Here is a 23,899-nt window from a genome sequence, read left to right on the forward strand (position 1 = left end):
GGTGCTCTGCCAGCTCAGGTCTGGAGAGGTGATTGATGGGGTGGGGCAGCACTCTCCCCATCCCCACCCTGAATGTCAGCAGGACTCTAACACTTGTAACTTTTCATTTAACCACTCCTGCACTGTCCTGCTGCCGCTGCCATCGCAAGTAATTAGGTTCAAAATGGGGCTAACCCCAAATGACCACTTGGATGGCATAGAGTAGGGTCATGCCAGGGTTCTCTTGGGGGGAATAGAACAGAGAACCTCTTTGTGGAAGGTGGGCCCCTCAAGCAATCTCCCTAACTGAAGCTTCTTTTTCTTAATCCATTCAGAGGAGGAGGCATGATGGAAAGGTTTGTACTGAATGGAGCTGTGCTTTTTTAACTGTGCAAGGGCAGCTCCAGGGTTCAACCACAGGGTGGGTAAACCCCGCAAGCCAGCTAAGAACATTATACCATTTGACCTATAAGTTGGCTAAATTATGGACTCTAAGAACCACGACCTTGTGGTTAACTCCATCCCAGTACAAGCAGTCCCAGACTTATAAATAACCCTTTCAACTGGAAGATCATAGATTTAGAGTTACAAGTGACCTTGAAGGTCATCTAGTCCAACTCCCTCATTGTACAGTTGAGGAAACTGAGATCCAGAGAGATTAAATCCAGCTGACCATCGCCGTCCCTTCCCCTTCCCCTGGCCTTGTTTGGAGAAAGTTTGCAGCTTTTAGAGAAGCTGAGGTTAAGGGGAAGATTGAAGAGAGAACTTCACTAAGAGAGCTATGCCAAGATATAACAGGCTGCCTCCTGATTAGACATCTTCAAATAAAGACTGGATCACATCAGATAAGTAGGTGATCTTGCTTAGGAATGGGTGGGACTAAATGCCACTAAAGGATTTTTCCCAGTTCTGAGATATTGTAAAGTTGACTCCAGAGTAGACTCATCAGTCATGCCTAGTCATTGCCCCTGTAGCAAGAAATATTTCCTCACCCGCCTCCATCCCAAACTCAGCCGACTGTCTGAATGTCTTCTTCAGCTTATTATATCACCTAAAATGTTACCATATACCGATTCACTTTGGTCCCTAATCAACATATACATGCGTATATATATGTATGTATGTGTATATATATATATACACACATGTATATGTGTGTGTGCATATATACATGTATGTATACACATATCTATCTATCTACATGTATACTATATCTACATTTGCATACCTCAGCCTGAGGAGAATAAGTTATTGTCTTTCATATAATATTTAGTTAATTAGAATGTTTTCTATTTTATATTCAGCTGAGATGAGCCATACCTAAGTCATTAGAGTTTTGATTTGGGGTGGGGGTTAGAGCAAGGAAAGATAAATAATTTGGGAGGATGGAGCACTTGTTTTGGGGTTTGGCCTAGGATGGATGTCACAATAATGGATTATTCAGGAGCTTAATCTCGGGATCTTGGGAGAGGGATACCAGTAGGAGATAGAAAGATGTCAAAACCAAACCATATTATTTCCATAAAATTACCACCAAGGGCTGGGTTAGTAGCAACAAGGAGAGAGGGATAAAACGTGTTAAATAAAATAGTTTTAATTGGGAAGGACCTTAGAGATCATTGAGTATAGCGCCCCTCATTTTGCAGATGAAGAAACTGAGGCCTAGAAGGGTGAAATTACTTGCCCAAGATCATGCAGCTGGTTAGTGGATAATTCATGACTAAATCCCAAGTTTCTTAACTTCCAGTTCCATGTTGTTGTTGTTTTTCCAGCTGGTACACACCATATCTCTACTCCTCTACATCTCTTCCCTCTTTAAATTATGTCTCGGGGGCAGCTAGGTGGCGCAGTGGATAAAGCACCAGCCCTGGATTCAGGAGTTCCTGAGTTCAAATCCAGCCTTAGACACTTGAAACTTACTGGCTGTGTGAACTTGAGCAAGTCACTTAACCCCCATTGCCCCGCAAAGGAAAATTAAATAAATAAATAAATTCTATGTTGCCCCAGAACTTAATTCAACAATTCAATCCAAGAAACATTTATTAAATCATCTACTATGTGCAACACACTGAGGTAAAAAGACAGAGACAGAGAGACAGAGAAAGAAGGAAAGGAAGGAAGGAAAGAAAAGGAAGGAAGAGGAAAGGAAGGAAAAGGAAGGAAGGAAGGAAGGAAGAAAAGAAAGAAAAAGAAAGGAAGGAAGGAAGAGAGAGAGAGAGAAAGAGAGAAAGAAAGAAAGATCTTGTCAGCAAGATGCTTCTATCCTATTGAGGCAGTAGACACTTGGTTCTATATTTCTTGGATTAAAATGAGCTTCTCTTGGCAATCTAATTGCCAGTTTACAGGACGGTTTCTATTAGAAAGTATCTTCCAAATTCCAAACAGTTGTATTAAATTTTGGAACACAGCATATTATTACAGCACAAGAACTGCTTGGGTTTTTTTTACCTATGAAGTAGAATCACATGTATAATTTTGCCCAACAAAAAATACTGGGAATTTTAGTACCAAGCAAGAATAAGACATATAGGCTTTTAAGTGTTTTTTCCAAGCTCTCAGAATTGCAAGCAGTTCAAAAGTATGAATGGGATAGCAGTAAGTTGACCAGAGTCAGAGCCTCTCAATCTTAAGCAGGTTGGTAGAATTGGGAGTGGAAATACTTCTCTGCACAGTACCCTCTTTCCCCCTCACCAATGGTAGTTAAGCTGAACTTCTATTGTTCTTGGGTTTATTCTCTGCCACTGTTGGTTTAGTAAAAATGAATTCATTATGTGAAAGTGGGAAAATTGCCCCTAGGACTAAAAACAAAACTTTTTTCTTTCTTTTTTTTTTTTTTTAAAGTTCAGGGCAGTGGGACTGGCTGGCTCTTAACTCACCAGCAAAGAGATTTTGGCCTAATTATGAGCCAAGCTACCTTCATTTTATGGCTCCTTTGTGAATACGCTGGATTGTTTAGAATTGTGTGACTATTTTTGTATCTAGGCTCCTCCATTTTCTAGCCATGTGATCATAAGACATTTAATCACCATTGATTCTTAGTTTTCTCATCTGTAAAATGTGAATAATTCCCAGACAACTGAAAGATTTTTGTGAAAAGAGTATTTGAGGGGCAGCTAGGTGGTGATGTGGATAAAGCACCAGCTCTGGATTCAGGAAGACCTGAGTTCAGATCTGGCCTCAGACACTTAGCACTTACTAGCTGTGTGACCCTTGGCAAGTCACTTTACCCTCATTGCCTTGCCCCCCCAAAAGAAAGACAGAAAAAGGAAAAGAAAGGAGTGCTTGAGAGAATTGTTTTTACTTGTTTTGTTGATTGCTTTTCTTTTTATACTGCATATATTTCTGAATATATTACTACCCAGGAGGCCTTTCTTTACTTTGTAACAAAGATATTTTTTTAAATGGGGGAAAAAACAACTAAATATTGACTTTGATAGTATAAACAACATTCCAATCCCATAATTACTCACCTCTTCAGTAAAATGAAGGACGTATTTTTTCTTGACTCTCCTACAGGAACAGTCTAAATTGTTATAATTATACAAAATTTGGTTTTTATTTTGTTGTTCTTTCCATTTATATTGATGTAATCATTAGGCATACTGTTTTCCTGGTTCTGTTTGTTCTGCATCATTTCATGTCTACCCAAGGTTCTCTGAATTCTTCATATTTATCATTTCTCATGGCCCAGTGATAATTTCCCAGTTTACTTTGCTTTCATTTCCTTTCCACCACACACACAAAAAATGCTATCAGTATTTTGGTGTATGCATATAGGTGAGGCTGTTATTTATCTTTGACCTCCTTGGGATATACTTCTGGGTTAAATGGCATGAATATTTCAGTCACTTAAGAACAACAACAGCAATAATATAATCCAAATTGCTTTCCAGAAGGGTTGGGTCATTTCACAGCTCTACCAATAGTATATGAGCATGCCTGTTCCAACAGCCTTTCTAATACTGATTGCTTCCATCTTTGGTAATCCTTATCATTTTGCAAGGTGAGACAATCTCAAAGTTGTTTTAATCTAGATTTCTCTTATTAGTGATTTGGAGCAATATTTCATATAAATAGTATCTAATTCTTTGAGTATCTTTTAGCCACTTATTATTTACTGGGGAATGGCTCCTACTTTTCAATATTTATGTAAATCCCTATATTTTGGATATCAGAGCTTTATCAAAGACACTTGATATATGGATTTTTTCCCATGATAGCCATTCCCCTTCTTATTCTAGCTGCACTGATTTTGTTTCTGCAAACAACTTTTCAGCTATTTTAGGATAGTGCTTTAAAAAGGGATACAGGGTACAGCTAGGTGGCACAGTGGATAAAGCACCAGCCCTGGATTCAGGAGGACCTGAGTTCAAATCTGACCTCAGACACTAGACACTTACTAGCTATGTGACCCTGGGCAAGTCACTTAATCCTCATTGCCCCACAAAAACAAAACAAAAAAGGGCATACATAAAAATAATCCATAGTTTCAACCACTTCATTTGTTATCCTTACTATAAGTTTATTTATTATCCTAACTAACCTTAAAAATATATTTCATACAAGTTCCATGTCTCTCTAAAAAGCATTCTAATATGACTCCATCCAAAAGTGAACTAATAGACCTATAGCCCAGCAGGCTCTTTGAACAATGACTGGCATGAAGAGTCTAATCATGTTCTATACCTATGTCTCTAAATGTACAAAGTTCCCTGAAGGATTCAGGTAAAAGTTTGGATTGGGAATCTGCTCAAAAAACTTTATTTTCCTTATCTATCATGAATCCTCTGGTTTGAGGCACCGTTTCTGGGTAATTAATCATTTTATTATTCATGCTGGCATATAATTAATCAAAGGGGTCAGTGGCACTCTTAAATGTCAAAGACATGAAACCCACTCAATGCTTATATGCCCTTAGAAGAGTGGGTGTTCATTGGGGGGCAGCTAGGTGGCGCAGTGGGTAAAGCACTGGCCCTAGATTCAGGAGGACCTGAGTTCAAATGTGACCTCAGACACTTGACACTTACTATCTGTGTGACCCTGGGCAAGTCACTTAACCCTCATTGCCCAGCAAAAAACAAAAACAAAAACAAGAGTGGGTGTTCATAAGGATGGCAATCAACTCTGGTTAACAAGTATTGAGAGAATGAATATTAGAATATTCTAATGAGGGGTGGGGTCATGACTGATTATGTCATTCACAGACAGAGACTATCTCAAACCAGACCACCCCCTAGCCTCAGATAATCTAGCCTGCCTCAGTATAACACAATGGGCAGGAATTCATTTTAGATTAAATTCTTTGGAAGGTTCTCTAGTTGGGTGTGACAGCAACTCCCACCCAGGATCCAAAGGCATGAACCCCAGGGATTTGAGCAATCTCACCCATCAACAAAGTACTTCAGATGCTGACTTGGCCTAGTAGAGAATGAGGATCTAAGAAGGGGGAAAAAAAAACCACTAGATCTGTATCTCCCTAATACTTGGTTATTTAATAATCATTTCTCTCATTATAGTTCTATATCTTGACTACATGAGCTGATGCAAAGTGAAATGTACTGTATACAAAATAACAGCAATATTGTAAGATGATGTGCTGTGAATGACTTGGTTATTTTCAGCAATGCAATGATACTAGACAACTCTGAAGGTCTTATGAAAAAATGCAGTCCATCTACAGAGAGTGAACTGATGGTATCTGAATACAGATTGAAGCATAATTTTTTGTTAGTTCTTTTATCTGAAATTTTGTGTTTGTTTTCTTTCACAACCTGGCTAATGTGAAAATGTTTTGCATGACTGCTCATGTATAGTTTAAATTGAATTGCTTGAGTTCTTGGGCAGGGGAGAGGAGGGAGGAAGAGAATTTGGAACACAAAGTTTTTTTTTTTAAATTGATGTACAAATTTGCATTTTACATGTAATTTGGGAAAATAAAATTCTAAATATTAAAAATATATAGTTCTAGGGGGTGGCTAGGTGTCACAGTGGATAAAGTATCAGCCCTGGATTCAGGGGTACCTGAGTTCAAATCCGGCCTCAGACACTTGACACTTACTAGCTGCGTGACCCTGAGCAAGTTATTTAACCCCCATTGCTCTGCCCTCCCCCCAAAAAATATATATATATATTTCTATATCTTGAATTTGAACTCAGATCCTCGAATTCTTCTTTCTTCTACTCCACACTACCAGTCAAAATACTCTTCCCAGGGAATTCCTAGATTGGCCACTTTGGACCATAAAGGGTATAGTTCAGAGCCACTATTGTGAATGTAATGTTCAAAAGGAAAAGCAACCTGTTTCAATGCAGGTGATACTTTTGGCCACTTCTAAGTGAGAGTGGCAGAGAGTCATTAGCCACCCCTCTCATCTAATTTTAAGGGAAGGTGCTTCTATAACTACTATCCCTAGTGTAAGCATCGCCCTTTTTCCTAGGGAAACATTTCTGTCTGGTTTGGGTTGGACCTTGGCCAATTCACTGTTCTTTGTGCTAACACAGCTACAAATTGGAAGTTTTGGATAATGGTAGTAATTCAGTAAGAAAACAGAGGAAGCTGGGATGGCTGTTCACCTCTGGTTTCAATCAATGCTAACTGAAGATGCCAGTTGTGATAATCACTTAGCAACAACTTGTGTATATCATTTTCCATATGGAGTCACCCATCTTTCATTTTTCAACGCGACCCTTGCCTCAGGGTCACCCTGTGGCATAAATGTCCTCCTGGGCACCAAAGATTTAAGGATAAAGATGGGGCTTCTGTTTATCTAGGCTTGAAGTCAACACCCAGTACCCTGGAAAAACCAAGATATTATTCAGCCTTATGCACAAATCACTTGGAAAATTCTGATCATAAAGTATTGAAAGAAAGAAATTTTTTATAAGACTAAATAAAACAGAACTTCTCTCCACTCCTACTATTGCTTCCTGCTCTGTCCTTAACTGCTATGTGCCACTGGAGCAAAATCAGCATTACTCGGCAGTTGGTTTTGACTGGGGATCATTGTTACTGAGTTCATATTCAGTGTGACCACTTCAACTTCCTTCAAAAGAGGGTGGAGTATTCTTGCCTGAAGGTCTGCACCCTAATTGTCCAAGGGATATTGAGTTAGCTCAACTGGTTGTATTTTATTCCCATGGAGCATTGAGGCAAAAATTAAGCAAACAGCTCACTAAGCATGAGTTGTGTTTGGTTTTTGTTTCTTACCTAGGTTCTTAGAACACATGGATGAGTACAGCAGTAATACTTTTTTTAAAAAAGTTAAAATATGGGGGCAGCTAGGTGGCACAGTGGATAAAGCACCGGCCCTGGATTTACATTTATGAGCCCAGTGGTTCTGGGCAGTTCACTTACCCTCTTTCTGCCTCAAGCAATTTTTCTAGGACTTATATACTAATTCATAAATATAGAAATTGGTTAAAAGAATTCCAGTACTGGTTTTTCCTACCCTACGAAAATAGCATCCTTCAGATATTTGCTTATGATGTCCAAAATCAGTTTCATCAACCAGCACCTACTAAGCAGTTATTAAGTATGTTCCAAGCACTGAGCGATGTGCATGGGAGGGAGGCAGGGAGGGAGGGAAACTGATCTTATTGGAGGAGAGGGTAAGAAGACATTTAAAAGAGATTTGACTTCAATGTGCTGTCCTGTCCCCTGTAACAAGTTCAGGTACATGTGAATTATATCAAAAGGCCCACTATGTGCCAGGCACTGTGCTAAGTGCTTTACCTATATTATCTCATTTGATCCTCACAACAACCCTGGGAGGTAGGTTCAATTATTATCATTCTCACTTTACAGTTGAAGAAAATGAGGCAGACAGGCTAAGTAGATTACCCTGGGTTACACAGCAAGTAAATGTCTGAAGCCAGATTTTAACTCCAAGAGCTCAGTCCATTGCACCACCTAACTGCCTCCTTAACTTGTTGTGATATATGCTATTGAGTTTATATTGGGGCAGCTAGGTGGTGCAGTGGATAAAACACCGGCCCTAGATTCAGGAGGACCTGAGTTCAAATCCAGCCTCAGACACTCAACACTTACTAGTGGTGTGACCCTGGGAAAGTCACTTAACCCCCATTGCCGTGCCCCCCAAAACAAAAACAAACCCCCAAAAATGTTAATAGACTTTGTATTGGCCTGTGAAACAAATGAAGGGGCCCATTTATATGAAACCAAAGACCAACTCTACAAAATGCTAGACCTTAACTCTTATACATGGGATCATATGACCACAGGTAGAATAAGAAGGCACCTCAGAAGCCATTGCTTTCAATCCCTGAATTTTACAGATGGAAAAACTGAGGCTCAACGTGGTTAAAGGATTTGTCCAGGGTCATACAGGGAGTGTCAGGGAGAGATGGGTTTTGACCTTGGGTCTTCTGCCTTTGGAGCCACTGTTCTTTCTATTGTACTGCATCTCCTCATACATCACCATTGATCACAAGGGAGACTAAAAAAGTCTGCAAATCCATCAAAATTATTATTGTAAAAAATAATAATAATAAGTCCTATCTACCTGAGTGTGTAACAGGGGAGAGGATGACACATTATAGTCAAATCTCTTCTTAAGGTTCCTTTGCTCCTGTCCTCCAAACTGATCTTATTACTAGACTCACATTTGTATATAACATAAACATCTCCAAGAGTAGTCCCTGCCTATTAGTAGAGTCCTTTTAATCCAAGGATTTCTTTACCCTTTTATCAACGAGCATAACTTTATTGAAGACCTCAAGCCCTCATTCAAGTAGTGCTTGAATCGGTTTTTGTATGGAGAAGTCTGAAGTTTTCACTTTCCTCTCTGCCCCCTCATCTCATTGTTAGCAATAACGACAACACCTTGTTGTTTCCTTAGAGAGCTAAGGAGCTAAGGAAGCTGGTTTAAGTGTCTGAAGGCAAGGGAGCTAGGCCTGATGTTGTGCTCTGCATCCCTGACTCTAAGTGTGAGTGCCAGTATTTCAGACTAGAGGTTCTCGGTCTGTTGGTTTGGTTTGGGGGCTTTTTAAAAAGTTTGTTCAGTTTCCTTTTCTCTTTTTCCTGCAAGTCTCTAAGCAGAACCTAGAGAGAGATATTGACTTGGAGCAGAAATACCTTGCGACTTCACCAGAAGCATTCTGAAGCCCAAATATGAGATGCAGAAAAACCAGGCACTGGGTTGGGGGAAAACAGTTTCAGTGTGATGGAATCCTCTGCCCTTCGATGCTTCTTCCTACCCACAACACTAAAAATATTAGAAAAGGTCTGACTTCACCCCAAATCTATTTTGACTAGAACAACCTGCCACTGTTAATGTGGAGAGAAGGGGGAGTGTGTTCAGCAAGGGAGACATGCTACCTACTATTCTTTACTTGAGTAAGCTACCAGATAGAATCTACAGGAAGAAAAGAAAAATTGTGAACAGGTGTGTGTGCGTGTGCATGCATGTGGATGTGTGTGTATGCACGCACACACGCATGAGAGAGAGGCATACATTTCCTTTTCTCTTTCTTCCTAATCAAGTTGGAGCATTGTCCTGATGCCAAAGAATATTTTGCGTGTAACAGTGGTGGTTCTAATTGCCTTCAATATGGTCGCTGATAAAGGATATCCCAAATTAATTCCCCTGTGATTTAAACAAAAGAAACACAAGATTTCTGTCGTCCCTGTTTGACTGTTAAAAACTGAAATGCTCTCGTGAATCACCACAGAAACTCTTAATGAGAGCTCTTTCTCTTAGTTGAATTGACATGGAAATGGTGTGACACATCTGCTTCCAGATGGACATCTTCATTCATGATGCTGGCCTTGAAGAATTTCAACAGAACATTTTGAAGTATTTGCTTTGCACAAATTATTGTTTTATCCAGGGACCTCCATTTTATACTGTGTTGGATTTCGTGGGATGTATTGTGCAAGTCAGTGCTAAGTCTGGTGGCAATAGTCTCTGCTCTGTTTTTTATTTTGCGTCCAGAAATGTAGTGGTTTTCCAATCCTGCCTTTTGTGGTTGTTAATGACACTGTAAGAGACCCACCTCTTCCTTTTAAATTGGTAATGATTTTATCTTGGGGTGAGAATTTTACTGTTTCAGACAGCACTATCCTGGAGGCAGCTAGAGTTCAAATCTAACCTCAGACATTTGCTAGCCACAGGACCACATTTGCAACAAGATTTTTAAACCTCTAAATGTGTTGCTTTTCCTACCTCTAAGCAATTTGTTCTTATATCACATTTTTATTAATTTTGCTTTAGTTTTTTTCCTATTCTGTATAGTAGATAAAAGTACAGAATGCAAATATTCTACTTTTTAAAATAAGTTTTTATTGATGTCTTTTGGGTTTTTTACATCAGCATAATTTCCCTCAGTGTCTCTCCCCCTCCCCATACCCCTTTCAGAGAGCCATCTTATTTAGCAAATTGTATGTTTAAAGACTCTCTCCTTTCCTTTAAAGAGAGGGGAAAATTGACACAATTGATCAATATACCAAAAAAAAGTTTCTAACACGCAGTGTACAATTCTTGTGGCCCTCCCACCTCTATGCAAAGGGATGTCTTCTCCTGTCTCTTACTTTGAGCCATGCCTCTTCTTTATAATGTTGTGACATTAACTTTTGATTTGTATGTGTGTGTGTGTGGTTCTTTCCACTTACATTATTGTAGTCACTGTGGGTTCTGCTTACTTCACTCTGCAGCAGTTCATTGAGATCTTCCCTTGCTTCTCTATATTTATCATATCCATTATTTCTTTCAGCACAGTCATATTCTATTACATTCATGAACCACAATTTATTTAGCCATTCACTGACTGATAGGCATCTACTTTGTTTCCAATTCTTTTTTTTTCTTTTTGTGAGGCAATGAGGGTTAAGTGACTTGTCCAGGGTCATTCAGCTAGTAAGTGTCTAGTGTCTGAGGTCGGATTTGAACTCAGGTCCTCCTGAATCCGGGGCCGATGCTCTACCCACTGCGCCACCTAGCTGCCCCTCCCATTCTTTTCAATCACAAAAAGTGCCATTATAAATATTTTTATGTCTACGAGGACTTCTCTCTTCTTATGAGCCTCTGGGGCATGTGTAGTAATGGAATCTCATGGTCAAAAGATATAGCCATTTTAGTCACTTTATCATGCAGATAAATTACATTATATAATAAATGGCTATTACATTTACATGCAACTAATATGAATTTTAGAGTACCCTTACTGCTTAGATGATACAATTTTATAGTAGCTGCCTGGCTGCGTTTTCACTAATTGTATCTCATACCAGGCTCCTTAATTTCTTTCTCTTCTCCACTGAAGAAAGAAAGGGAATATAACAGAGACAATGAGTACCTCAGGTGGATGTTGTTCTGATAGAGTAATGGATGATAGAAAAAAAAAATAAAACATTTGTTTAGTCCTCATGGATACAAATGTGGATTCCTATTCAGATCTGTGTAAAAATGTTACATTCATCTGGATAATTGTTTGGTAAATTATTTAGGCAGTCATTTTTCATAAAAACACATGTTAGTAAAAAAAAAAATACCCATTTGGGTGGGGTAAAAGGGAAAGAAGAAATTCCTACTTAAGGACAGTGAAACAGCATTAGAAGTATTTCACATAACCTTGGCCCCAGAGAAAACATGAGGAAATCCACCTCTTTTCTTTCAGAAGAGAAGGGGGGGGCTTTAATGTTTCATATTGAATATTATGATGATCACTGTGTTGATTGGTTGGTTTTCCTTGACTAGTTCTCTTTAGTACTAAAAGGATGGAAAAAGCTGGAGGGGGGCAATATAGACAGATTGATTGATATGAAGAGAAGCCTCAGAGGCAGCTAAGTGGCACAGTGGATAAAGCACTAGCCCTGGATTCAGGAGGACCTGAGTTCAATTCCGGCCTCAGACATTTGACACTTACTAGCTGTGTGACCCTGGGCAAGTCACTTAACCTTCCTTGCCCCTGAAAAGAGGCGGGGGGGGGGGGGGCCGGGAGGAAGAGGGAGAGAAGAGAAGCATCAAAAAAAAATTTAAGTAGTGTCATGATACTTAATTGCAGATTACTCAAAAATATAATGATTGGTGTATTGTTCAACTATGAAGTAAGATATCCTTTTGAGTATAGTCCATGATTGGATGATATTTGTCCTTCATTAGCAATGCAATTATTATCACCATCACTTTGCTCATCTTTTCCGCTCACCAACTTTTTAATGTGTTCTAGTTAGTTAGGCGAATGGTTTAGTCAGTTAGACAAAGGTAGCAGATCTCCAGAGTCATCTCACTTTTTGCCATCTTCTGGTCTATGTAAAATTGGAGGACCAGACAGGAAAAAATTAAAAGGAACAGGGAGTGAAGCCATAGATAGAAGTGATCAAGTGTATTGCCTAGGAGCAGATGCTTGACTGGAAAGGAATTGGGCTTATGTGCTTTTTATACTTTGTGTGTGTGTGTGTGTGTGTGTGTGTGTGTGTGTGTGAGGGGGGGGGGAGGGGGAGGGAGGGAGAGAGAGGAGGGGAAGGGAAGGGACGAGAGGAGGGAGAGGAAAGGAGAGATGACCAGAGAGGAGAGGAGAAGGAAGAGGAGGGGAGGGAAGGGGAGGGGAGGAGAGAGGAGAGGAGAGGAGAGGAGAGATTATATTTGTCCTCATGAGTAGGCAGAGGGCCTCAGTGACTGCAATATTAATAATATAATATCATGATAGCATTGAACTGGAAGATGAGAGACGTAGGTTCCTTTGTAGGGACTGCCACTCTCACTGACCTTGAACAAATTGTCTTTGCTTCTGGGTGTTAGTTTTACATCTCTCAAGTAGGGATTATATGGTACCTATCACACATCCACATGTGTATACTCCTACGGTTCACCTGGAGGTTAAGATAAACTGTGTACTTTAAAATAATCTTTCAGGCACTTTGTGTTCAGTTGGGCTAAGTGCTGTGTGACAAAGATGTCTAGTTCAAATTCCAAGATGATCAAATCTGTTTGGATTAGACCTTCGGCAATCAATATCCACTTGCCATTGCATGCGTTATGAAACAGTGTGGTCTGAATGCAGAATTGACGACTGCTGCTCCCAGGATCATGCTCATATTCTGACCCCATCCAAATATAAAGAAGCTTCTTTTCATTCCCCCAGTTTCCCACTAGATGCTGTGCTCCTGTGAGGTGCAGACTTAATAGTCTTTGTAAAAAGAAAAAAAAAAAACCACTGCCATTGCTTCTGTCACTTCTTACTGTATTTGGGAAAGTGCCAGACAATGAAACTTTTATAAATGTTTTCAAGGTACTGAGCATTTTCCAGTAAATAGGGAAGGAAGTCTCCCAGAAAAAGAGATCCAGGACTCACAGGCTTGCACTCAGGTTGATTTCAATGCATTTCATGCAAAGGAAGGAAAGAAAAGGAACTAACATCATTACACTTTTTGGGGTAGCATTTTATTCTTCCCTTGTTTAACCTTCTAAAATGTGTTTTCCTTTTTTTCTTCCTCAGATGAGTATAGGATCAAACCTGTGGAAGAGGTCAAATACATGAAAAATGGGGCAGAAGATGAACAGAAAATAGCAGCCAGGAACCAAGAAAACTTGGTAAAAAATAAGATTCTCCTATCACAGGGAATTGGGATGATACCATTGTGATGAAATCTGCACTGTGTTCAAATAACAATTTGCACATTGAAACAGGATTTCTTGATTTCTTGAAATTGCTGCAGCTATTTATAGTTTGCCTGGAAGCTTGCAAAATTATTCCAGTATCCTGTTTGCCTCTGAATAAGACCTTGCTTGATCTTGTTAAGAGAGAATATTTCAGTGTTGAATTTTGTGTGTTTTTATATTCACCCCCTTTTAACTTTTTATTCAGGTCAGGATGAAGGATGATGACTTGTATATTCTCTGCATGTAGTCTTGTTGAAGGAAGTTACTTTTAGATCCCTTGCAAAACAAAACAAAGTGTCTTATATCCGTTTCTCAGTCTGAAGATAGGTTTGCCACTACTTCATAATCATATCAAGACCTATTATATGAGTGTTGAGATAATGAGAGAAATAAATATAATTATCAATTTTATTCAGCAAGCATTTATTAGATGCCTACTGTATTCAGGCACTGGGCTAGGTCCTGGAGATGCCCTACTCTTCACAAGCTTGGAAAAGAGTTGTTGAGTTGTTTTGGTAATGTTCAATTCTTTGTGACCCCATTTGGGGTTTTTTTTGCAAAGATACCAGAGTGGTTTGCCATTTCCTACTCTAGCTCATTTTACACATGAAGAACTGAGGCAAACAGGGTTAAAGCACAGGTCACACAACTAGTAAGTTTCTGAGGCCAGATTTGAACTCCTGAGAATGAGTCTTCCTGATTCTAAGCCCAGTGCTCTATCCACTTCACCACCTAGCTGCTCCACTGGAGAAGGGAATAAGTAAATACAAAATAGGTTTTAATATTATTTCTAGAATTCTATAGAATTTATATCTAGAATTCTATAGAATTTATATCAAATATATAGTTAACTAATGATCTAGGAATTCTACCAATAAGCTATTTTAATTTTACAGATTCAATTTTGCTTTGGTTCCTAAATTGGATATTTGTTTTATTTCATGCTTTAATGAATATTCATCAAAGAAATGTTCAATATAACAAAATCTGCCCATTTGTTTTAAAAGAATTTTTCCTTAGAATGTATTTTATGTTTAATTTTAACTACAACTGAAGGATATGGAAGAATATTCAAGAACTCTTGAGGTCTGAAACCTATTACTCTCTGTAATACTCTGATGATCTCAATAAGCCCAGTTTTTACAAGCTGTCCCTGAGCTGAGTACATTTTGTAACTTGAAATGCTACCATTTCAGAAACTGAGTAGTCTGAGTGATTTCAAAGGGATTGAAAGTACTTTGAATGATCAGAAATGCTGTTGTCAGAATACTCGGTCTGGCTGCATATAAGGAGTTATTCTTTAGCATGACAGTTAAATCTCAGTGGCTGATGCTCCAATGATGAGAATTTTCAAAGACTGGTATTTTAACAGAGTGTATATGGCTTGGAAGTATTTAAAATGTTCGTGATTTGCTAGTACTTTCCCCTCTGAGGTTACCTTCCATCTATTCTATATATGCTTTATGTACATGTTGTCTTTCCCATTAGATTGTAGACTCCTAGAGGACAAGAGCTTTTTTCATGTCCCCAGAACAGTGCCAAACACATAGTAAGGAATTAGTAAAAAACTTAGTGAATGAGTAATTAGACATGGCTCTTTTTCACCTAGGATTGAGAGTGTGGAAGGGTTGGGTAGCTGAAACTTTAGGAGTCCTTTATTTGCTTTATCTCCCTGAATAAGGAGCATTTTGCCCTTTTCCAAGTGTGACTGCATCCTCTTGAGCTACAAATTGAATTCTTCAGCATGTGGCTTTCAGTTCTCAGCTAGTTGCCTGTAAATCCACATATGCAATGGCTTTGTCTCAGGTTTTCCTCTTACTAGAAATTTCTAGTCTGCAACTTTGTACCCGTGGTACCCCCTTTAAGAAGAACAATATTATCTTGTGACACAGCTTTTTCCCCCTCTCTAGGCACAAAATATATTGCCTATGTCACTTTTTTTTTTCAGTCAGCACCTTCTCTACAGTCAGCATTTGTTTCTGCTGTAAGTGCAGGTGTATGTCTTTGGCTTTTTTTTAAGGCAGTAGTAATTAATGGAATTAACTAATTCAGAAACCTTCAGCACTTCCATTGGCCTCATATACTGACTGTTTGAGCCTAGGTAAGTCACTTACCCGAACAGAGCCTTACTTTCCTTATTAGTAGTATAAGAACGTTAGCACCTACCTCACAGGGTTCTTTTGAGAATGAAATGAGATCATGTATATACAACTCTAGGTGAGACTTAAAGTTCTATATAAATGTGATTTCTTGGTATTTTTGTTCAGAACCAAAAAAAGAAAAAAGAAAAAGAAACCAAGGCAGCCCGATAACTCCTTAAATTGTTAGTGCTTTTTTGCCCTTCAGTTGTGAAGGATTTGCTTATATGTATATCTATTGTATACCTCAGTAGAGTATAAACTCTTTGGAATGGAGGGGCACAGGGAGGTGGGGATGGTCTCATTTTTTATTTTGTTTTCATTTTGCCTGGTTTAACAAAGGTTTGCTGAGTTTAATTTGCTGCAACCAATTTTTGATTATTTTTAGGTAGGTAATCAACTTTGTAGCTTAGGATCCAGTCATTGCCAAATCTTAATATTTTAACTTCACAAACATCTCTTGTATATGTCCCCTTCTCCCCACTTACATAACCTCTACTGTACTCAAGGATCTTGTCACTTCTCACCCAAACTATTAAAATAACCTTCTACTTGGTCTCTGTGCCTCATCTTTCTCCCTATTCCAACCCATCTTCCACTCAATTACCAAAGTTATGTATTTCCCTAAAGCATGTTTGACACTGGCACCCCCTGCACACACACGCGCTCTCTCTCTCTCTCTCTCTCTCTCTCTCTCTCTCTCTCTCTCTCTCTCTCTCTCTCACTCTCTCTCTCTCGCTCTCTCTCTCTCTCTCTCTCTCTCTCTCTCACACACACACACACACACACACACTCAACAAATTCCATTAGTTCTTTATTATCTTCAGGATCAAATATAAAATTCTATTTTATCATGTAAATACCTTCACAACTTAGCCCGTTCCTACCTTTCCAGTCTTCTTATAATTTACTCCCCTCCACACAACTCTAGAATCCTGCCAGTTTGGTATATACTTGTTGTTCCTTGCACATGACCTTCCATGAACCCAGCTCTACCTTTGCATTGGCTCTCTGTCATGCCTGGAAGGCTCTCTCTCCTGAATTCTGCCACTAGATTCTCCTGGCTTCCTTCAAAACCCAGCTCAAATCCCATCATTTACAGGAGACTTTTCCCATCCCCCACCCCTATTGGTGCTTTCCTTTTGAAATTACCTTACATCCATCCCTTACACATCTTGAATGTACATAGTTGTTTGATCGTCATCCTCCCCATCCTCTGAGGCCAGAGACTGTTTTGGTTTTTCCCTTTCATTGTATACTCAGTGTATAGCTCAGTGCTTAAGGTGTAGTAAGTGTTTAATAAATGTTAGTGGACTGACTAACCCACATCTCTTTCTGTTGAAATTCTTTACTTCAAAGTCCAGCTGAGGTACTGCTTTCTCCATGAAGCTTTTTACTGAGGAAATGAAAGACCAAGAAAAAAGCCAGGAGGAGGGAAGCATCTCCTCTGAAAGAGAAGGGGGAAGAAGAATAAGTGAAGAGATGGGAATTTAGAGCTAAGAGATGAGGGAAGATGAAGAAGTGAAAAGAGAGTAGTATTTAGAGTCAAATGACCTGGGTCCAAATGTAAGCTTACAACCAACCTGTGTGCCCTCCAGCAAGTGTTTCATCTGAGTCCCCTCATCTATAAAAAGAGAGGGTTGAATTAGCTAACCTCTAATCTTCTTTCCTGCTCTAAAATTTTGATCCTGTAATCTTAAATTCATGCCTCAGTCTCCTATGTATAGAAATGAGGAAGTGAAGAAGAATGGTGGGTTCAGGAACTTGAGAAGAATGGAGAAGGTTTGAAGAGTTTCTGTGAAATAATTATCCATCTCTATGTCAAGGAACCCTGACAGCATTCAGGGCCCAGTTGAGTTTATACAGCACTAAAGTCTGGCTTTCTCCAGAAATGTTCTGTGACCTGGAAATAGGGCTAGAAAAAGGAAATGGATTGGAAGTATTAAAGAGTTTGTCACGTACAGAAAGTTGAGGGTAGAAGGGAATTTAGAATGTGTTAGTAATGGTATTTTTTATTCCCCACTTTTAACTTTTTAAACTTTTATTTTTTTAAATTAAGAAGCAGTTATATTCTCTCTATTTTAACTCCTCCCCTCTTTGGGAAAAAAAAAATAAAAATAAAATCCTCATAGCAAATGATCAAGCAAAACAAATTCCCACATTGGTCATGGCCAAGAATGTATATCAAATACTACATCTTGAGTCTATCACCTATTTGTCAGAAGGCGTGACATGTTTGCTTCATCATTGGTCCTATAGAAATATAGTTGGTCACTATATTAATCAGAGTTCATAATCTTCCAAAGTTGTTTGTCTTTACAATGTTGTTATTTTATTGTGTAATTATTCTTTTGGTTCTGCTCACTTCACTCTGCATCAATCCATACAAATCTTCCTAGGTTTCTCATTTTTTATGGCATAATAATATTTCATTATTTCATGTACCATCATTTGTTCAGCATTCCCCAATTGATGGGCAGTTCATTTTTAGTTCTTTGCCACTATAAAAAAGAACTGCTATAGATATTTTCACAAATATATGAAAATATCTGTTCCACTTTCTTTGATCTCTTTAAGGTGTAGACCTGGAAGTCATATTGCTGAGTCAAAGGATATGCACAATTTAATGTCTTTTTGGGCATAGTTCCAAATGGCTTTCCAGATAACAAGAACAATTCACAGCTCTACCAATAGTGCATTAATGTGACTGTTTTCCCACAGCCCCTCCAGTATTTGTTATTTTCTTTTTTTGTCCTCTTTGCCAGTCTCATATATGTGGGGTGGAACCTGGGTTGCTTTTATTTGCATTTCTCTATTATTTGTGATTCAGAGCATTTTTTCATATTGCTGTTGATATCTTAGATTTCTTCCTTTGAAAACTACTCATATCCTTTGACCATTCATCAACTGGGGAATGTTAGTGATGGTTTTGATTATGTGATTGGCAATGAACCTCAGCCAGAAATGGAAAACTAATTTTAAATTACTTGTCTGAGAGTGACTTCCTATTTAATGTTTGAAATAATATTTTTATCTCCCCCCTTCACTTATCTTGGACCACATTTTCATATGTGTCATATTTCTCTTACAGAGAGAGACTGAATTTACTGTTAGGGGTTTTTTTATTCCTTTTGGAAAAAATTATGAAAATAATCCAGACGCCCAACTATTGAAGACAGTAAAATTCAAGTACCTAATTCATTATAATTCAGCAAACATTTATTAAGCACTTGCTATATTAAGCATCCTATACTATTCTCCAAGATTTTTTAAAAATATAACTATATGGTACAGAACTAGTTTTTAAGGAACTTATCATTTAATGGGAAAGAAGGCAATACAAATAGAAATTAGATGAACTAGACCAAGAAAAATCAAAAGAAAATGTCTGAAGAAATTTGAGGAGAGGGTGATTAGTTTGGGAGAAGAGAAGGGAAGGCTTCTTGGAAGAGGTTTCAACTGAGTTGTTCACTTAATGATGGGATCAATTAAAGCTTAGAGATGGAAAAGTGTATGACAAATAAGGAGGGAGGGTGAGGAGGTCATTTTGGCTGGAATGTGGAATGTAGAGTCCATGATCTAAAATAATACAAGATAAGGAAGTCAACAAGATAGATTGAGGGATTTCTTCCCAAGTAACTTGAGTGTATTTGATTAGTGTCAAAGGCTAGACTCTGTCATGGAACTCAGACTTTGGAGCTGTTACGTTAATTAACAAGTACATAACTTGAGGAGCCACTATGTGTTTCATACCACACTATGAACTGTGGTGAGTATAAAAGAAGTATAAGATACTGAATTGCCAAAAAGGAGTTTATAATCTCCTCTAGGAAACTAGATGTATACAAGTAAAGATGAGAACAAAGCAGTGAATTAAATAAAGTGCTAATTATGTCACTGATATGCTCAGAAGAGCTATCCAAGGGAAAAAAAGAAATTCAGGAAATGATAGCAAGACTCCAACCTTATCACTTAGTTCAAGGCAGCACTATTAGAATGACATCACCATATGGAGAGCTGAAGATCTCTATGTCCCCTTCTCCTCTGACATGGTTGCTATTCTTTTTTTTGGGGGGGGCAATGAGGGTTAAGTGACTTGCCCAGGGTCACACAGCTAGTAAGTGTCAAGTGTCTGAGGTCTGATTTGAACTCAGGTCCTCCTGAATCCAGGGCTGGCACTTTAGCCACTGCACCACCTAGCTGCCCCCTGACATGGCTGCTGTTCTGCCAAAGAGACCCTCATTACCTCACACCTCAAATATTAAAATAAATCTCTGGTTGCTCTCCCTGCCTCAAGTCTTTCCCAACTCTAAGGATGTTGGAGGCCAGGTGGTCCAAAGCATACCAAGAATTCTTTCAGAAATAATACGCCTAGGGGGCAGTTAGGATAAAGCACCAGACCTGAATTCAGGAGGACCTGAGTTCAAATCTGGCCTCAGACACTTGAGGCTTAGTAGCTGTGTGATCCTGGGCAAGTCACTTAACCCTCATTGCCCTGCAGAAAGAAAGAAAGAGAGAGACAGAGAGAGACAGAGAGAGAGAGAGAGAGAGAGAGAGAGAGAGAGAGAGAGAGAGAGAGAGAGAGGGAGGAGGGAGGGAGGATGGGAGGAAAGGAAGGAAAAAGAAGAAAAGAAATAGAAAAAGAAAAAAAAAGAAATAATATGCCTAACAAGTAGGCACCCAAGCTTTGCTTAAAGATCCCCAGTATTGAGGAATTCACTACTTCCTCTAGTAGGCCATTCATTCTACTTTCAGATAGCTGGAATTGTTAGGAAGTGTTTTCTTTTTTTAACATTTAATTTTTATTTTATTTTTCTCAAATACATGTAAACAAAGATTGTTAACATTAATTTTTTAAATTTTGAATTCCATATTCTTTTCCTACCTCCCCCTCCCCTCCCATCTCCTTGAGAAGGCAAGCAATTTGATATAGCTTGTACATGTGCAGTCATGCAAAACACTTCTATATTAGCCATGTTGCAAAAGAAAATGCAAACTATAAAACCAAAAATAATAAAGAAAAGTTTTTGTAAAGTATGCTTCAATCTGCATTCAGACTCCATAAGTTCTGTCTCTGAAAGTGGATAGCATTTTTTATCCTAAGTCTCTCAAATTTGTCTTAAGTCATTGTACTGCTGAGAAAAGTTAAGTCATTCAGTTAGTCATTGTATAATACTGCTGTTCCTGTGCGTAATATTCTCCAGGTTCTATTCACTTCACTTTGTTTCAATTCATGTCAGTTGAAGTGTTTTCTTATATCAAGCCCAAGTTTGCTTCTTTGTAACCTCTGCCCATTATTCCTAATTCTGTAGTCTATGATCAGGTAAAGCATTAGTTTCTATTACCATATGTGTCTGATCACGCTGAGGGAGAAAAAAAATTGAGTAACAGCTACCTTGTGAGCTACCCAAATTTACTTATTTTTCACATCATCTTTTCTGATCCTTTCATGATCCATTACATTATTGACAAAATCTTGATCAGTGTAAGTATGATCTATCAGAGGACCTGTACTTTGGTAGCAAGATATTTTTTTTAATCTTATTAAGGTTTTGCAACCTAAATACAGGTTTCTTTGGGCTATCACTGAAAAGCTGCTGTAAGGCAAACGACTGTCCTACAAGAAAAAAAAAATAGACAAACTTCCATCAAAGCAGAGATCATCTTACAAAGACATCACCATATGGAGAGCTGAAGATCTCTATGTCCCCTTCTCCTCTGACATGGTTGCTATTCTTTTTGGGGGGGGGGCAATGAGGGTTAAGTGACTTGCCCAGGGTCACACAGCTAGTAAGTGTCAAGTGTCTGAGGTCTGATTTGAACTCAGGTCCTCCTGAATCCAGGGCTGGCACTTTAGCCACTGCACCACCTAGCTGCCCCTTGACATGGCTGCTGTTCTGCCAAAGAGACCCTCATTACCTCACACCTCAAATATTACAATAAATCTCTGGTTGCTCTCCCTGCCTCAAGTCTTTCCCAACTCTAACACATCTTGCATTCAGCTTCTTGAAATGCAGGACTGGCTATATCACCCTGAGTCATCTCAGTGGCTCCCAATTACCTCCATGATCAAATATAAAACCCTCTGTTTGGCTTTTAAAGCCCTTTATGATTTAACCCCTTCTTCCCTTTCTAGTCTTCTCGTACTCTTTACCCCTTTATACATACTCTACAATCCAGTGACACTGATCTCCTTGTTTTTGTTGTTGTTATCCTCCCAATAGCAGCACCTGCTGTTGTGTTATAATATAACTAATATAATATAATATAACTAACAAAAATACCCCGAGGGAAAAACCCTTAATACATCTGATGTGTCAGAGAAGACCGACCCCAACTAAACTCCTTCACTCCTTTCATAGTTTTGAAATTTTACATTTTCATTCCTCAAGAATAGATCATCTTCATAGAGAAGAAACATCAAGAAAAAACAAATCAATGTTTTCAATATTTTCTCCCAAATTAGATAATCCAGGTCCATATATTTTGTTGCCTGACATCTATCAGTAATGACGGTCATAATGATATGTTCCATTTATTCTTTTATCTCACTTGATCTGCACAACAACCCAATGAGCTAAGTATGTGAGTGTTATTGTTCCTGTTTCTCAGATGAAGAAGCTAAGCCTTAAACAACTGGCCTGTCTCTAATCACACAACTAGCTTATGCCTCTCAAGGAAAAGTCAATGGATGTTGGAGGAACTAACACCTGGATTGAGATTCTCAAGTATGCAAATTGTTTAACATTACAATCTATAAAAGATTTACCAATTATTTATTTAGGGTTTCTGGTGGAAATCAAATCCATTAACATCCTTGCCTTCTGTAAAGTAAGTATTGTATAATGTTAATAGCATTCCTACTACACTTTTCAAATACCCTCTGTTAATGTAATCCATGGTGTTATCTTGTTTTCCTTAGCTATTGCTAACATTTTCAGGACTGTACTCCCTAATGATCATTAAATCACTTTTCTACGCAGTCAGTGGCTTGGTGATTGTTCTATTTTAGTATATATTTCCTAGATTGATTCTTTTACTCCAAGACTAATTTTACTTTTGTTTACAATGATTTTCATTTGCCATCTGCTGATATCATTGTCTAAATGAAATTTCTTTTGAATCAGTTTGTTTCATTATTAGGCAAGCTTCTGGTTTCAGTAGCATTCCCAGATTTAGAGACTTGTTTTAAATTCCTAAGTTACTATTTTCACAGGATCATAAAATGCTATAATTAGAAACCTAGAGGTGATTTAATCATGGGATCATAGACTTGGCAGAGGTTCTTAAACTGGAGTCTATAAACTTGTTTTAAAAAAGATATTTTAATACCTGTACATTGGTTTAATTGATTTTTTATAATCTTTTGTATTTTATGCATTTAAAGACATTCTGAGAAGAGATCCATGGCACTAAAAAGTTAAGAACCACTGCTTTAGAGCCAGAAGGGATCAGAGAAGCCATTTTTTCTGACTACCTCATATTACAGATAGGGAAACTGCGATCCTAAAAGGTAGAGTGATTTGTTCTGTGGTCACCCACTGATCGGTGAATGAAATTTTAACTTCAGATTATATATTTCTGTTGTGTGTTTGCCAGAGCTAGGCTTGTCAATGTTATATCCATTTACTTCAGATTCTCATACATATCATTAATGTGTTGGATTTAACAAATGTAACTAGATACAATAGTGAGGCACAGGGCACCATCTAGCCAATAGTCCTTGTGCTTTGCTGGCCTTTCTCATGAGAAATGAATGTTTTCAAGATCGTAAAGTAAATTTGGTGCCCTGAAAGTAAGCTGTGGTCAAGAGAGTCACAAAGACATTCATTGCATAGTGGATAGGGAACTGACTTTGGAATTAGGAAGAACAGACGTTCAAATCCCACTTCTGACAAATACCGGTGTGACCTCTGGCAGGTAATTAAACTCTCTCAAGCTCAGGTTTCTCATCAGTAAAATGAAAGGTTCAGATCCATCGACTACCAAGACCCTTTCCACCTCTAAATCTGTGTTCATTATAAGGCCTCTCTGACTCAGCAAGAGCAGAAGAAATGCTTTAAAATCCCATGGAAGTCACCATTTGAAGTACTTAAACCTAGCTGTGGGTAAGGCATTGTAGTTAGCCAAGACATGACAGGCTTGCAGCAGCCATCTTTAGAA

At 38.5% G+C, this 23,899-nt stretch overlaps 1 protein-coding gene across 3 annotated transcripts in view; it reads left to right on the forward strand.

Moving 5' to 3' along the window:
- Positions 1-23,899, forward strand: part of C4H1orf21 (chromosome 4 C1orf21 homolog) — a 291,700-nt gene that overhangs the window by 158,925 nt on the left and 108,876 nt on the right. For all 3 annotated transcript variants that reach the window (XM_044005062.1, XM_044005059.1, XM_044005061.1), the window contains exon 3: positions 13,435-13,529. In XM_044005062.1, the coding sequence (XP_043860997.1) occupies positions 13,435-13,529 (95 nt within the window). The remainder of the gene's footprint in view (positions 1-13,434; positions 13,530-23,899) is intronic.

This window comes from Dromiciops gliroides, chromosome 4 (assembly GCF_019393635.1).
Source record: "Dromiciops gliroides isolate mDroGli1 chromosome 4, mDroGli1.pri, whole genome shotgun sequence".
Classification (NCBI taxonomy): Eukaryota; Metazoa; Chordata; class Mammalia; order Microbiotheria; family Microbiotheriidae; genus Dromiciops; species Dromiciops gliroides.